Genomic DNA, 17,830 nt, shown 5'->3' with positions numbered 1-17,830 from the left:
AACAAAGTGACAGACAACAAAATTGACAATTTTGTCCTTTTCCCCAATTATTTTAATCATACTCGTGAATCAGTAACATGAAAAAAAACAGTGTTACTCAGTTTTTTCTCACCATTATAAACCCAAAAACTCTCCATTTTACAACCCTTAAAACCCAAAAACTTAGCATGATCTTTTATCCTTTTCATGAAAAAAACCTCCATTTTCAACCCTTAAAAACCAAAAAGTTTTGATCTTTTATGAATAATCACCATTTTCAACTCTTAAAATCAAAAAAGATTTGATCTTTTTACAAAAAAATCACAATTTTTAACTAAAAAGATGCTAACTTCAAGGCTAATCCCAACAATCAACCCAAATCTCAATGACACAACATCACCACCTCACCGGAGATTCACCGGAGTTAGAATCTCCGGCACCGGAAGAACTGCAAGGATGAGTAAGAAGGTGACACGTGGGAGTGGGATGAGTGTGAGAGCAGTGATCAGCAGTGGTGACAGGACAGTGGATTCAAGTGCACCCTCAGCAATGGAAGTCAAAGATGGAAGTGGAAAGTCAACGTTATTGGGAAGTGGGATTCAAGTTAAGGCAATTGTTACAATTAAGAAGAAGATTAGACAAAGATTAGTTGATAAAGTTGAAGATCAGTGGTTTAACTTTCTTAATAGCATTGGTCAAGGGATTTTCCTTCAGCTTATTAGTGAGCAGATTGATCCTGGTCTGTTTTTCTGTTTTATTCTTCTTCTAGTTTACATTTCTCATTGTTTTTAAGTTCGGAAACCAATTTATTAAATTAAATCAAGATCCACCAAAGTTTGTAGGAGAACGAGTTCATATTTTTAAGTTAGATTTATTGAGTAAAAAGTAAGAGCTCATAATTTATGAAGTTGGGGGGTAATGAGAATCGAACCCTAGTAGAGCTCCCACTTGATAAGTGGAATTTATTAATGTTGCTTTTTGTTTTATTCTTATCTATTTTGGGAAATTTGAGATTTTTTTAGTAAAGGGTGTTCTTTCTTTCTAATTTAAGCCTGGAAATTGGGATGATTGGTTAATCACTAAGATCTGTGACTAGTATCCCCACCAAAAGAAAATCAAAAACAAAAATTGTAAATAGTTTCACAATTATAATTTTTTTTTTTGGAATATATGAATAGTTTCATGTCTTGCCTCTTGATGGTATTTTGTGTAATTTCCTTGACTTGATACAAATTTCTTTTGGGAATATATGTGGATATCTGTTTACAAATCTCAAATTATTAAGAATTAGTATAATTATTAAGTAATGTTTTCTTTTGGGGTGTGAATGAGCCACGAAGGAATTACTAATTACAAATGGGGAGGAGATTTGAACATGTGACCTATCGACTATCATACTGCTAGGTCAAGACCTCATTTAATTGTTAAGTAATGGGATATTATACAAAAATATAACAATATTTGAAATTTAAGTAATCTGATATTAGACTTGCTTCCAATGTATTGAATTTGGTACAAGAATTTGAGTTTACATGATTTTGTGATCAATTATGGATGGGATTCATCATCTGTGTTGTTATTGCAGACACAAATTCAGGAAAGACAGTAGAGGCTTACGTGAACGAGTGGCGGCCTAGTTCATCAGAACAATCATACATTGATGAATATACCGCGAATTTTACAGTCCCTAATGACTTTGGAAATCCTGGAGCTATCCTCATTACTAATAAGTACAGTAGAGAAATCTATTTGGTTGAGATTGTTCTTGATGGATTCGACTTTGGACCTGTTTACTTCCCTGCAAATTCATGGATTCACTCCTGTAAAGACAACCCTGATAGCAGAATTATCTTCAGAAATCATGTAATCTGTCACATTTTCTGTTAACAAATACTTACATTTTATTTCTGTTCATTTGTTTTGATGACATTATCTGATGTTGTGCTGAATGTTTGTTTCTGAAGACATACTTACCATCAGAAACACCACCGGGAATCAAAGATCTGCGAAGGGAGGACTTGATTAGTCGGCGTGGTGATGGGAAAGGAGAAAGGAAGTTACATGAGTTGGTTTATGATTATGCTCCATATAATGATTTGGGTAATCCTGAAAAAGATGATGACCTGTTTAGGCCTGTTCTTTCTGGTTCTGAACGACCTTATCCAAGGCGCTGTCGCACTGGAAGACCTCCTATGAAATCCGGTATGGTTTCTATATTATAACTGACTAGTAACTTTTAGGACTCCGTTTGGTTTGGTGTAAAATGTTTTCAGTGTAAAATAATTTTCATAGAAAGCATTTTCCAAGGAAAAAACACAATTCCAAACTAGTTTTCCTTTGTTTGGTTCCTTACAAGAAAATGGGAGAAGATGGTGAAGATTGAGGTGAAGAAAGGAGAGGGAGGTAAAGATTGAAAAGCGGAAAATCGTTTCCATGAAAACATTTTACACCCTACCAAACGGAGTCTTAGTGACAACTGACAAACAATATTTCTGGTAGTATTTGATCAGTAACAATCAGGCTTTACATGTAAAGAATTAGATGAACAATCTTGTACTTATATTCTTGATTTTGAACTCTTTTTCTTTATGTTGTGAATTTGTGCAGTTCCGGAATGTGAGAGTAGATTGGAGAAACCTCATCCAGTATACGTTCCACGAGATGAAGCTTTCGAAGAGATGAAACAGACAACATTTTCTACTGGAAGACTGAAAGCTGTTTTGCACAATTTAGTACCTCAGATTGCAGCTGCTTTGGCTAGTTCAGATATCCCATTCACCTGTTTTTCTGACATTGACAGCTTATATAACAAAGGTTTTATAGTACAAGAAGGCGATGTAACTCAACAGATTAATAAATTTAAGAACATGCTCAACATGGGTGATAGGATCTTCAAGTATGATATCCCTGCTGTTATCAAAAGTATGTCTTATTCGCTCTATTTATCTCATTAATTTAAATATATTTCAACTGTCTAGTAAAAATATTTTCCTGTAACAATTTTACTGATGGCTAAATTTGATTTTGGTTTTCCTGTTCTTCTGATGCTTATATATGGTTTTGGTTCCAAGGTGATAGATTTTCATGGTTGCGAGATAATGAATTTGCACGGCAGGCTTTAGCAGGAGTGAATCCTGTGAACATTGAACTTCTGAAGGTAGCTTCTGATTTACTCTTTAACTTCATATGAGATTTGAACCCGTGACCTTTGTATCACGCTGGCTTCGATACCATGTCAAAGCACCAACTCAACCAAAAGCTTAAGCTAATGGTTGAAGCCCTAAGATTAGTTTTATACTCTATCACATATTCACAGATGAACTCTTTCCTAAAATCAATGGAACTTATGGAAGTTCCTTATACTTGATTTGTGACTTAGGAATTTCCTATTAAGAGCAAACTGGATCCAGCTGTTTATGGCCCTGCAGAGTCCGGGATCACAAAGGCATTACTCGAGAAAGAACTGGATGGAATGAGTGTCGAAGAGGTACTGATTTCATGTCATTATGTACATAATTAAGTATTTGGTAGTTCAAATGTTAGACCCTGTTCTTTTTTGCTTAATTGCAATTCCAAGACTTATTTGATAAGATAATTTCACGTTCAATTCAATTCAGCTCAAAAGAACAGGGCTTTAGTCTAAGATTCACTATTTATGGATTGGCAACTGAGTGTGCTTCCTCTTACCGTGCTGATGCAGGCCATTGAAACCAAAAAGCTGTTCATAATAGATTACCACGACCTCTTACTTCCGTTTGTGAACAAGATAAACGCCTTACCAGGAAGAAAAGTGTATGCATCTAGAACGATTCTTTTCTATACTAGTGCCGGGACTCTAACACCTATTGCAGTCGAGCTATCACTTCCTCCGAATGATTCTTGTCCGGCATTTAATCGTGTTTATACTCATGGACATGATGCAACAAGCTATTGGATCTGGAAGTTAGCCAAAGCCCATGTTTGTGCTGTTGATGCAGGCGTGCATCAACTGATAAATCACTGGTATGGTTTGTTTTCATTATGATTTTACTACCTCTGTTTCACAATACATGCAACATTTCTTTTTGCATATTTTCCAACACGCTTCATTAGACATTAATATCTCAAAATGCATACAAATATGGAGTAAAAGTTATAAAAAAGTTAATATTTGGATTGGTACGAATTTAACAGGATCTCCCTTAACTACGTTTTTTCTAGACCTGATCAAATTGTGGGCCGGGCCGGGTTCGGGCCGGGCCATGACTTAAAATGCTGCCCACTATGTCAGCCCTGACCAAATTTTGGGCTGAAAAATTCTGCCCCAGATCCGCTATTTCGGGCCAAAATAACGGTTTTGGGGCCATTTTCGGGCCGAGCCAATTTTATAACTAAAATTGCAATTTTGAGTTGCCCAAAACCCACCAAAAAAATTTAAAAAATGGGTCAGGCCGGGCTCGAGAATTGGGTCCAACATTCTGCCCAAAACTCCTTATTTTTCGGGGCGGCTCGGGTCAGCGGGCCGGGCTAGTTTTTTCTTACATAATGGTGAAAGATGACCCCTTTATTACCCCTTTAGTACATAATGGTGAAAGAAAGATTGTTAAAGTTGATTGATAAATAGTGTGAAAATGATAAATGATGCATGTATTGTGAAACGAAGTTAGTATTAAAAACAAACAATAATGCTTCGATTTCATCCCATTTTTTTTTTCTGATCTCGAGGTGTAATGTGATTGGTAGGTTGAGGACTCATGCTAGTGTGGAGGCTTACATAATTGCTACTAATAGACAGCTTAGTCAAATGCATCCTATTTACAAACTCCTGCGTCCACATATGAGATACACTATGGAAATCAATGCTCTTGCTCGACAGAGCTTGATTTGTGGAGGAGGTATTATTGAGGCCTCTTTTACCCCTGGAAAGTATGCTATGGAGATCAGCTCCGCTGCGTACAAGAGTATGTGGCGGTTTGACATGGAGGCACTGCCAGCTGATCTACTCCGGAGGTAATCTATTTAGAGTTGACAAACATGTCGTGTCCGGTCGTATTCGTGTCGAATATAAATGGGTTGGGAAACCTCAACACTAACCTGACCCGTTTAATAAACATGTCATGTCGTGTCGCATTGACCCGTTTAAGTAATCGTGTAGGAAACTCTTGACACTAACCCGTTTTTTCCGTGTCCGGTTCATGTTGTGTTTGTTCAATAAATTTGGCTCCATTATAAAAAAAGGTTTATCACCAAATATATTAAATTACTAGTTTTTCTTAGGCGGTTTAAATCGTGTCAATTTCGTGTTCAGACTAACCCGACCCATCTAATTAAACGTGTCGTGTCGTGTTGACCCATTTAATTAAACGGGTTGTAAACCCTTGACACTAACCCTTTTTTCATGTCCGATTCATATCGTGTCAGATCTTGTCAGATCTAGTGTCCATGACACCAACCCGTTTTTTTCGTGTCGTGTTATCGTGTCGTGTCATATCAGATTTTGCCAGCTATAGATAGTATTACACTTATTCATATGGCTACTTACTTCTTCAACTTGCATCAAGTGGCTATGAGTTATTGAGTTTAGACTGATATCTGTATGAATTTTCAGGGGAATGGCAGAAGAGGATCCTACAGCACCTGGTGGAGTAAAACTAGTGATTGAAGACTACCCTTACGCTGCTGACGGCCTTCTCATATGGTCTGCCACAAACGAATGGGTCGAATCCTACGTTTCACACTTCTACCCCGACTCCACTACCATAACCTGTGATACTGAGCTCCAAGAATGGTGGAAAGAGGTCAAGAACAAAGGCCACGCCGACTTAAAAGACGAACCATGGTGGCCTAAACTCCAATCCAAGCAAGACTTAACCAGAATACTAACCACAATAATCTGGGTTGCTTCAGGTCAACATGCAGCCATAAACTTCGGACAGTACCCTTTCGGAGGGTACATTCCCAACCGCCCTACACTCATGCGACAGCTCATCCCTCAAGAAAACGATCCCGAATATGTAAAATTCCTAAAAAGCCCCCAAGACACATTCCTCTCATCTCTGCCTTCTAAACTTCAGGGTACAAAAGTGATGGCTGTACAAGATACTTTGTCAACACATTCACCAGATGAAGAGTATTTAGGGCAAGAACATGGTCATTGGACTGATGATCAACAGGTTAGAAACATGTTCAACAAATTCGCCTCTCGTTTGAAGGAAGTTGAAGAGATAATAAATCAAAGGAATAAGGATTTTAATCTTAGGAACAGAACTGGTGCTGGTGTTCCTCCTTATGAACTGCTTATACCGACTTCTGGTCCTGGTGTTACAGGCCGTGGCATCCCTAATAGCATTTCTATCTGAACAGTGTATATGTATATGTATACTACAACTATTACTTCATATTCTTTCTTGCAAAAATACTGTATCTTCTGGTATACCTAGATATTTCAATACTTCATAGTTTTATTTTTTCTGTATGCATTCGCATTTAAGAAAACAGAACATATCAGACAGTAATGAATATCATGAACTTGAATATTCTTCAGTTTTTAGTGTCTGGTTTCAGATTCTTTTAACATTCTAATTGTGTATTTGTGTCATAAACTTAAAAGTTAAATATTTTTTATACGAATTCATAACTCTGAAGTCTGAACTCAGATAAAGGAAGCAAATCTAAGGACGATAGAAGAGTGAGAATAAACGAACTTTGAATGACTAAAAATATGAACAAAGATCAACAGAGAAAGAATAGTTTTTTTCTAATTTCATCAACAGGGACTAAGAAGTCCAGTTGACAAGAACAATTTAGAGTATCTTACAACTCACAGATTCAGGCAAGAAACAACCAGCAGAATATTATACAAGTGGGACCGAAAGACGAAGCAGCCAAATATTATTTGACTTTCACCATCATCTGAAGTCTACTTCCAACACATAAAAGAGAAGGAAAAAGAAAACAAATTCACTTGAGGTTTCCTACAGTTTCATACCTGTATAGCTTTTCTTAGATGGGTGTTAGGCACCACAAAACCAGCTCTTCTTTCCTCGAATGAGTATTCGATCTCTTCACCCTTTTCTTCCACCAAATTATCAACAAAGAGAGGTTTCAGGGGAGCTGGTGTCATTGCTGTTTGCATTGGAGCTGAAACCGTTAATGGCGTTGTAGGTGGAGGGATCAACATTTTGTGTGGAGTATAGTTTTCTTCATCCCAGGTTGGGATCTTCTTCGAGGGAGTTACTAATGAAGTGTTATTACTTAAGCTAACGATTTTCTGGGGTGTCTCATTTTTGGCAAGAGAATTCTGCATGCTGTTGTTCTGCATTATGTTCTGATCATCAAAGAAATCTCCATTTGCTCTTGATGATGCCACAGAAGAAATGGGTGAAAATGGTCTTCGTGCCACAGTAGAAGGTTCAGATTCGCGACCACTAAATGTGAAGTTTTTAGTCGGGAGATTTGCAATGTCCAATGCTCTCCTTGCTACAAATAATGAAACAAATGATTGACATTAGCAGTTGAAGCTTGTAGTAAATATTATCAGCTCAGCAAACAACTAAAACTTAAGTCTCAAACTGTTAAAGATGGCCGGGCTTCGGGCCGGGTTGAAAAGTTAAAACAGGACCCAAGCCTAGCTCATGCCCACGAGCTGTCATACTCATGTTGGGTCGGGTTTTTCGTGCCGGGTTGGGTTGGGCCTCGGGCCAACCCGGCCCACGGCCATCTTTAACTGTTATGCATCAGAAAAAGGCTGATCTTAAGAAGAACTAACCAGTGGATTGTACTCCTGTGTTGTCATCCTTTCTGACAGTACGTGAATTTGGTGTTGCTCGAGTAGAGTGAGATGAATCAGGCCTCGGAGTTTGAAGCATATTACCTCCAACAGAAAGCCTTCGACTGTTTCCTGCTCCTGGACCTCCCATAGACATTCTTCTAGAAGGTTTTTTGGCACTCTTTAACGGGCTTGGTTTTGACCCAAAAAGTGTCTCTTGCTCCGTAATTATTTGCCCTTGGAGTTTCTTCTGTTCCTGAAATTCGAGACAGTAACACACATGCATACTTTATTAACACCCATATTCAGCTTAATCCTAAAAGTAAAAAATAACAAATGGCACAAGAGGTTCTGCATACCCTCTGCCTTTTCTTTTCTAGCTCCTTCTCTTGCCGTAATATCATATATTCCTCAAGCATAGAAAGAAGGCGAACCTGATTGATAAAACCATGTTGTATTACAATTGAAGGATAAGGGAAGATAACACCACAAAATAATAGTCGTTAAGAATTAATATGTACTTACACCATCATACATAAACACAAGACCTCTTTCATCCTCCCAGCTTAGAGCTTTTGCAGCCAGTGCCTCTACCATCCCTGTGTTAGCATCAAGAATAGTTGAAATTAAAAGTGGACGCGTTGAAATTCAATTCTACGTTTTTTACTTTAAAGTTCATTTGCATATAACATGATATAGTGTGATGTTTTACCTGGAAGCTTGTTAACTAGTGATCGGGCCTTTTCAGCACGCTTTAGGGTGAGATGAGCACCTCTGCCGGCATTGTATCGGTTGTCATCCTAAAGTGAAAGACACAGAAGGATTTATCATTACAGTGAATTTTTTTGTTGGAAGCATGAGAATGAACTTGTACATATTTCAAGATAATAAGCATTACCTGATTATATTGTTCAAGCCACTCTTCCTCCTCACGGGCTGATAACCACTTCTCAACCTTTTCCAATACTTCTTTGCGGCTAAATGCTTCTTCCTTGACCTTGGAAACTTCCAATTCGATTTGCTCAAGGACAGACGCAGGATCCAAAGCTCCTAAATTTTAGGGGGAAAGAGATTTTAGTATTCTGGAAGAAATGAGAAGTACAAAACAAAGCAATCAAACATTTATAAAATTATGATCAATTGTACAGCCGATGACAAGATTAGAAGAATATGGAGAAGCCAAAGCAATACAAAGACTTATAACCATTAATGCAGAAAACGTGATACCAGATTCTATTGCTGCCAGGAAATGTTCAGTGTCGCAATCTGCTTCTGGAACCAAGTGTGTCTTTCTGCAAATTTCTTCTAATTCTGTTCTCTTCTTCAGGACAAGTTCTTTCATCTTGCTTGATTTCAGCTGTTCCAACCTGGAAACTTCTGCCTCAACCTGCAGAAGTCATTTACACTTAATATTCTCACTCGTATTAATGATTCAATTTAGATTAAGCTGCATTGGATATAACATAGTGAAATAACATTTAATGTTGTATTGATAATACTCTGTATGTTGTGTTGATTCTTAAAAGCACACTTGTTATTGCATTGTTAACGTAAAGGAACATATATCTTTTTTGGATCAAAAGAATTAGCCAAACGGCTTATAGTTTGAATACAAATGAGTATTAGGTAAACTCACATAGTTTAGGCAGTCTTCTGAAAGGACGTTGGGATCAGTTATCTCGTCTTCGGATGCAGCAATATTACATGTGACATTTTGGAAGGCTTGTTGCTCCTCAAATGGTGTATCCATCAGATTCCAAAGTTCCAACAACATTGTTGCAAGATCTTGGAGCTGTGCCATTTTAGTTAAAAGAACACTGAGGGATGAGTAACTAAGAGATTGAAATAACAAGAAACAAATGCAAAAAAAACATTTTCCGTACCTTCTGCATTCTCTGAAGCTTAAGCTCTCGCAATCTAAATACAGCAGACTCCAGCTGCTTAAGTGTATCAGTACTTATGCTATGTGATTCTTCAGACTCCGCTAAACTTGGATGAAGTTCTCTAACAGTTTCTTTAAAGTCCAACCCAAGGACAGAACACAATGAGCTCAGATCATTCAAGTGTATGATGACCAGGTTCAGACGATCACTCTGCAAGTTGAAAGATTAAGACATAATTAATGAAAGTTTTAGAAAGAAAGGTTTCCTGATAGACAAATAGCCTTAACTGAAGTTCTGATTCAAAGAAAAAGGGTGAAAATTTAATAGAGCAATTCACCTTCTCCTTTTGTAGGGACTGTAGCTGGTTTTGCAATTCTTCAAGCCTTCTCAGAGATAGGTCATTTTCATCCACAGCAGTCGTTGCTCTATCATATTCTGCAAATCCATGTATTTCAGTGTATAACTTCTGAATTTGTCCAATGACATCAAGAAACTGGTTTTTCCTTTCAATTTTTCCTTTCCGCATCTCTTCTAGCTGTGGAAGAATTGCGTTGAGCTCTTCCTTTAGGCTTCCAGCTTTTTGTTCAGTCTACAATAGTATAGCTCATTAATCGACAAGTCAAAAAGCATGGTACTAACTGTTCTATGCCCTATTTCCAGACATTGATAATTAGATTCCAATAAAAGTTTGTAATCTGAAATCACATTGTTGATCAAGTTCTTACAACAGACTCTTCATGCATAAACAAATAATTAGGAACTATAAGTGCAAAGAACTGAACCGTTGGATTACAATAGCTACAGGTGCAGGGTTCTGTGGTATTCTCAATTTCCAACGAATGTTAATAATCTGATATCAGATTGTTGATCAGATTATTACAAAACATATTCTTCATGTGTGTCAAAGAATTAGCTATGGAAGTGTAAAGAGCTCAATCTGAAACATGCTTAATTGAGTAAAATTTTCATGCATCAGTTCTTGAACATATTTCTGAAGACTGGAACTGAGCTATAAAACTACATAAGGGCACGCAGATTACAGTGATGACTAATACAACAAAGAGTACCAAATCAAATAATTCACAAATAGTTATTTGAAATGCAAAGTATTAGAATTCTTTACCTGACGAATATGCACTGGTCTCTCACCCATTGCGGAACATATGGCTGCCAGTTCCGCCTCTGAATCAGCAATAGCCTGCAGTAGCTGAGCTCTGCAGCGATTTGCCAGATCAACTTTTCTCCTGTATACTTCCAGGCACTCTTGCTCCAGCTCAAGTAACATCTTATCCCGAGTTGTTTCAGATTCGCCAACCTCATCCCATATAATCTGAACAGATTAATAAGCAAAATCAATAAAAACACAACACTACAAAAACCATCCTTGCATCAAGTTCATGTCATAACTCTAGTTTTATACCTGTAGTTCATATAATAAAGATCCACAGGTTGTTTCCGCTTGTATAATCGGATCACTTTGAACCATAGCCATTAAAACCACCACAAAGTATGCACCTGCAGCAGAATCAATAAGTAAAATCAATGAAAGCCAAAGAAATCAAACTAATAACAGTCAAGGTGGACCAAAACAACAGATTCATCATAAATTTCATATCTTATAACTCATTGATAACCACAAAAACTCTAAATTGGAGCTAAGGAATCCATACTTCTCAGTTCTCGCAGCATAAAAACACAAATATGTACTAAATCTGCAAATCATCTGTTATATTCTAATATATGAGCTATATATTAGTCAAATCGCTCCGTCCTAAACCCCATAAAGAGTGACCAAAATGTAGTACCATTACTAAAGAACTAAATCAATTCTAATACAAATCAATGATAATTAGTGCTCCATCTCTCCAATATCACACTCACATATTACGTATACAGGTACCATTTTGAGATATCCAGAAAAAGTTGCAACATTTCCTAAAATAGCAATGGATCATGCTCGGATTCCCTCGATTGTAACAATTATAAAGGTTATTTTACAAAAATCATGTTTAGCCATCCTAATTTTCGCCCTTTAGTGACATAAACAGAAAATTCAACAGTGTTTACTGGTCTTCAAACTGCCGGCAATACTACACATCTTAACACAAGAGCATAAATTTCAAGCAATACAAACTCATCTCCGAATCCCCAATTACGCATTTAAGGATACTACAACCACCCTAACTAACAATAAAAATTAATTAAAAAAAACCCTACAACAATTGAAACATAATTGTCGCAATTAAAGGGAAATTCACAAGATTTGAAGATCTACAAAACCCAGATACTACAACCCAACAAAAACAACAAATATTCCATTTTTTACAGAAATAAGTAAAACTAGGGTTTCATAAGTTACGATTTTTTTTTCAAATTGAACTGAGATTTCAGTTAACAAAATAACTTGGCAGAAATTAACCAAATAAGAGAAGAAATATTGTGAAATTAAACTAACCTCGTGGAATAATGAGAAATCTGAGAGCTTGAAGATGATCGGCCGAGAGAGCAGAGTGAAGGAGAAAGAGATGTAAATTCGACCGTTGAAAATAGATTTTTTGAAGTGCAATTTCTATTTTTGTACAAGAAGTACGTGACTTTTGTTCAAATTCAAAAATATTTGGAAAGACTATAATGTCCGTTGCTAGATGGCCCCCCTATCCGATAATGAAGTTCATTTTCTCTTTTTAATTTTCAAAGGCCCATCAAGGCCATCATATCCATCTTGCGATCATAATTCGGGTTGGGCCCAACTTTAACACAAAAACTCATACCCAAATCCATAAATTTAGTACGGGTTTTCGGGCCAAAGCGGGCTTTTCATGATGAATTCAGTCTTTGGTCTACAAACGCGTATTTGAGGATGCCCACTGCCCAAACCCATACTTTTTCGAGCCGGGTCGGGCTATTGTTGATTAGGTCGAACATAATTTGAAGTTGATCGAGAACCTATGGTGCACAGTAAAGATCGTACATGTTTAACGATAAGGTAATAAAATGGCGGATTGACTTGCAAACCAAGGTGTAGCTCTAAGTCTCTAACACATCCCATTAATTTCGTTTACAAATTGCTCCATTAGAACTCAATTAGTTGAGGATGCTAGGGGTGTTTACTAACCCTGGCTTGATTCCTCAGTAGCATTTTATTTTTGTTGTTAGTTGCTTTAATTTCGACTTTGCTTCGTTTGAATAAAATAAAAACAAAAAAGCATTTGGTTTTCCTATTAGACTAATCTCATAACCAACTAGTGTTTATACACGCTGCGTTACATAGTGATTGTGTTCTTGTATTGATAAATTGAAAAATTCTACTTGGTATATTTGTTTATTTAAATTTACTACGTACGGAGTAACATGTTAATAAAAGAATACTGGGGAAGTACTATTATTTTACAAGGGGACCACCAAAAAGTCAAAAACATTAGATTTTCTCCATAAAAATTTGTGGGTTGGTGGTAGCTAGAACAAGTAGGAGAATACAATCAAAAATAATAAAACGAACACTAGAAATACATGCATTTGATTTGATTTGATTTGATTTGATTTGATTTCAATTCGATTACAACTCTATTAGAGAAAAACCTAGGACAAGTTGAACAAGAGAAGTATGCATTGCTCATGAAACTTGTGACCCACATCTTGATATATGTTTAGTTTATGCGATTGATCTATCTAGCTTTCTTAAAGCAAATCGCCCATTCGATGAAAATTGACAACGAAAAACTACTAAATTCGATAAAAACTGACAACGAAAAACTACTAAATTACACGGACAATTAACAACAACAAAAAGTAGTTTATGTTTCTGCATGTCGAAATTCTTATAGCAAATTAATTGCGCATTATCGGTACAAACCCTATCCTTTCTTTACCTTACTACGTACGTAGTACATATCTAGATGTTTATGAAAACTAACAATAAAAACTAGCTATTACATCCGAACCCGAAAGAGACCAACCCAATCCGAACCCGAAAATATTTGTTTTACAATCCGACTCGACGGACCCGTTTGGCGCGTCGACATTCAATGAATATTCCATCAAGAAGGCTACGACGACAAGTAGGACAAGAAGAATTCCCATAGTCAAACCAACTAATTATACAAGACTCGTGAAACTTATGACCACATTGCTTCAATACCCACCTATGATCATGGTTGTTGGTGGTGGTGGTGGTGGTGGTGTTGTTGTTGGTGGCGGCGGTGGCGGTGGTGTTGTTGAAATTCTCCAAGCAAATCGCGCATTCGGTGCAATTCTTACTGACTTGTTTAACCTTGTCATAATCTTCCTCTACCATGGGCACTTCCTTCCACTCCGTCCGTACGGTTACAATCGGCGTCCATACCGTCGCCGCCGTCTGCGGCGTCGTTTCTTGCGTTATCGACGGCGGCCTTATCATGATTCTCTCCTCCGTCTTTACCATGCTTACATTCCTCACCCTTAACCCTTCATCAATATTACCAGACATGGTTAATTACGTTTGAGATACAGATTTCAGAAATTAAGAGAGATAGAGAATCGAAGAATATGTAGTACTGAACAACTTTTTGTTGTGACAATATATGCCACGCTAATTATTTATATAATAGTAAGGTTATTAATTTATTTGATAGTTCCCTAAACCTGTTTGAAGTTGGATAAATATTAATACAAAAAGGAAGTTTTACCAAACTTCCTTAATTTGTTATGACAATTAAGGAAGTTTTACCTTTTTTATACGGAGTATACAAAAAGGAAATACCAATATATATATGACTATTCTTGCGGTCGATCTGATCCAAAATCAATAGTTTTCTCTAGCACAATTTATATATTCACATGGACTTTTATTGTTCATATACTAACTATAATAAATTAAACGCCAAAATTTTTAGACATAGTAACCATTTTTTGAAACATAGTAACCCTATATTTTTTAAAGCGAATTGTGACTTAAAATCACATTATTCAAGCACAACATTGTATTAACGACACTAATTTGATATTTTTTCATAATAATCCTAATAAAATACCAAAATAAATTGAGAATAAGTTATTGACTTTATTTTAAGGTATGGTCCACAATAAATTTAGTGTGGACCAGTTCCATTAATTTAAGAATTGGAGATATATATAATCTTGCTCTTATCATGTCACTTAATTAACGATTAAGATTGCATTATATTTCCCGTCAAAAAAAGATTGCATTATATTTTTATAGCAATTAATAAATTAAAATCTTACGAATGAGGTTTTGGCCGAATGGTTAATACTGAGAGTTTGTTTACGGTAGGTGTGTTCTATTACTCTGAGTTTCACTTAGACTTATTTACATTCGTTCCTTTAAGTTCGTTCAAAGTTATTTACGCTTATACTTTATTCTATTTTTGAAATACAATGTTTATAATTATACCTTATATTTTGATTTTTTTTTTTTTTTTATTCATCCACTTGCAACATTTATTATCCCACTTGCATAATTATACTTTCTCTTCTAATTTTTTTTATTCATCTACTTCCACACTTAACTAAGATGTCACTTTCACCCATTTGCAAATAACACCCCACTTGATCATACTCTCATTTACCTTAATTCACGTAAAAACAGTAACCGTAAAGAACGTGTAGGAACAGAGGTAGTATAAACTAATTACGGAGTAATTACATTTAAATAAATATTTTTTTTGTCAGAAAGACCTTTTAAAGTCCAAAAATTGTGACAAACTACTTTATAATTAAAAAAATTGTTGTGAGCTTAATTAATTAAGTCTTTACCATTAATTAAACCATATATGCTCAAAACAATCTAAATCAATTAAATTTAACATAATAAATTACAAACTTAAGTCACAAGGTATTTCTTCCTTCAATATATACACCGTAAGGCCTTAAAATTGAGAAAAGATATAGAGAAAAACATTATAAAATATAAATTCGACACCCAATTTAATTAACTACTCCTTATCTCAGCAACTAATAATTAAGCTAAGTGACATCCATTTATTCGTAATTGTTTCCATCAAGAAATTTAATGATTATAACAATATATGCATTCTGACACCCAGCTTAATTAAAATATCCCCACACCAAGGCAACAATGCATGAAACTAGCCCCCTTGGGTTCGGGTCTGCCCCTTTTTTTCGTTACTTGATCGAAATTATTAGAACTCGCGAAGTAAAAGTTGGCTCCTACAATAACGAACAAAATAAAACCTAGAATCAATAAAACAAAAATTGAAAAATCCATTATGAAACCATTAAGTGCGGTGAGGAGAAAAAAAGGGGGAAGATGAGGAAGATGATAGAAGTATATAAGTAGAGCTGGTGCGGGGTGAGAAAAAAAGGGGAAAAGGGGGAAAGATGATATCTTTTATCATTTTTTATATATATATTTGTAATGCATGTTATAAATATCTTTATATTATATTCTTTTCAAAATATATTAATATAGCAACATACATCTTTTGTACTACGTAATATTATTTTTTTACAATTTCATTTCTGAACAATCAATAAATAATTACACTACTTTATTTTAAATAATACCCAAAATATTACGTGTTCCTTTTTTGCGAGAATGTTTGTGGATCATTTTTAACTAGTATGATCAATAACTATAACTATCAATCAATCCATCAATTACTATATACTTAAAGACACACAAAACTCCCTAAAAAAAAACTTATTTTGACTGAAATAAACTTACTTGTGTGTTAAAATGTCTGAAAAAAACTTAATTTTTTTTAATTATTTATTTAGGTAAAATTAAATCAATTGGGGTTGATGAACTCATTTACGAAATATATTTTATTTTATTAAATTTTCTGTAAATGATTATTAAATTATTAAAGGTATTATATAAAAATATTTACGGAGTAATAATAATCGTGCATTGCACGGGTACTAAACTAGTATCATATAATAGGAAAATAAAACTCGATAATGTAGCATAAAAAACAAATAGGAAGGCGCTGTTTGGCAAGCCATTTCAGGCGTCTTTAATGATAAGGTGCTGAAATTTTAAGTCATCTTAAATGATTAAAGTGGTTTGTCAAGCAACTTAAATAGAATATAAGGTCTTGAAATTGACTTAAATTGATACGTTACTTTGAGTAATCAATTTAAGGTCCTTAAATTTTCATGTAAACCTTTAATTTTTAATTTAAAACAATTATTTTTATAAATTTTAGCTCTATTAATTCTACCAAGCAACCCATCTAATCTGGTATCTTATTAGTTTCAGCATCTTATCAAATCAGCTACAACATTTTCAGTTTCAGCTAAATTATCAGTTTCAGCTCTATTTTAATTAGTTTTGCCAAACATAGCCGAAATGAGCATGTGACCATAAACCATTCAAAGTTATTTAGCAAAAAACAGACACTACAAAATCTTATTTACAAGGGTTGTACAATAAATATTGTACACCGGAGTAAAAGTTAACTCAGAAGGCTTAAAAGTTAAGCTTATATATGTAAAAGTTATCTATTTTTTAATGATAAATTTTTTCATTTTAATAAAACTTATTTCTTCAAAATCACTAATAATGTATAAAATTAATCATTTAAATCTTTAAAATGTTTATCTATCGACTTTTTTTACTAATATAAAAGTCAATCAAAACTAGGTTAAAGTTACAAAAAAATGTGTAAAAGTTATCTTGGTGTAAAATAAATTTATTGTACACCTTATGCGCACAAGACCTTTTGAATGCAATGAACCCGCGTCCAACATTTTCCACATAACTACTCTTACCATCAGATCGTAGTAACTTTGTGATGTTTATTTGATTCTAAATTATTTTAACTTCAGCCAAACAAGGTATGCAAATGTCTACCCTTCGTCTACGCTAGATCCGCCCCTATAAGAAATGATGTTTTAAAATTATTTGTTGAAGTTATGCTTATGCTTATCACATCCAGCCCGATCCTGAACCGGGTCAAAATAAGACACGGAACCGGACATCGGATTAAAAAGGACCCCAAATCTAAATTGATTATTGTCTTTATGTTTCTCAAATAGCTTCATGTGAACCTTTCTCTCATGCTTATATTTGTTTGTGTCTCAGACTCAAGAATCAAGACATAAACCTACATAACATACGTATTACTATGACTAACTGATTAAGATTAAGCAATAAGTTTGACAGTTTTAATTTATTTATACATGATTAGTTTCTAGTGGAGAATGACTAGGGGGGCAACTGGTCAACTGGAATAAGAATAAAATGACTATGAGACTTGGG

The 17,830-nt window shown here is 35.1% G+C and overlaps 2 protein-coding genes across 2 annotated transcripts; one reads left to right on the top strand and one right to left on the bottom strand.

Annotated features, from left to right (window-relative positions):
* LOC110794090 (lipoxygenase 6, chloroplastic) lies at positions 1 to 6,501 on the top strand. Its single transcript, XM_021999044.2, has 9 exons — positions 1 to 718; positions 1,565 to 1,842; positions 1,944 to 2,181; positions 2,587 to 2,901; positions 3,051 to 3,136; positions 3,359 to 3,466; positions 3,680 to 3,981; positions 4,702 to 4,968; positions 5,567 to 6,501. The coding sequence occupies exons 1-9, from the start codon at positions 322 to 324 to the stop codon at positions 6,315 to 6,317; spliced, it is 2,742 nt and encodes a 913-aa protein (XP_021854736.1). The 5' UTR covers positions 1 to 321; the 3' UTR covers positions 6,318 to 6,501.
* Positions 6,502 to 6,690: 189 nt separating this feature from the next.
* LOC110794085 (65-kDa microtubule-associated protein 3) lies at positions 6,691 to 12,223 on the bottom strand. Its single transcript, XM_021999034.2, has 13 exons — positions 12,065 to 12,223; positions 11,030 to 11,124; positions 10,733 to 10,939; positions 9,947 to 10,198; positions 9,610 to 9,819; positions 9,363 to 9,518; positions 8,954 to 9,113; positions 8,625 to 8,776; positions 8,439 to 8,526; positions 8,252 to 8,325; positions 8,086 to 8,160; positions 7,727 to 7,982; positions 6,691 to 7,437 (listed from the first exon to the last, which is right to left on the bottom strand). The coding sequence occupies exons 2-13, from the start codon at positions 11,099 to 11,101 to the stop codon at positions 6,941 to 6,943; spliced, it is 2,199 nt and encodes a 732-aa protein (XP_021854726.1). The 5' UTR covers positions 11,102 to 11,124; positions 12,065 to 12,223; the 3' UTR covers positions 6,691 to 6,940.
* Positions 12,224 to 17,830: the final 5,607 nt, after the last annotated feature.

This window comes from Spinacia oleracea, chromosome 1 (genome assembly GCF_020520425.1).
Source record: "Spinacia oleracea cultivar Varoflay chromosome 1, BTI_SOV_V1, whole genome shotgun sequence".
Classification (NCBI taxonomy): domain Eukaryota; kingdom Viridiplantae; phylum Streptophyta; class Magnoliopsida; order Caryophyllales; family Amaranthaceae; genus Spinacia; species Spinacia oleracea.
The sequence above is the reverse complement of the archived record's forward strand: the minus strand, read 5'-3'. Positions and strand labels throughout refer to the sequence as shown.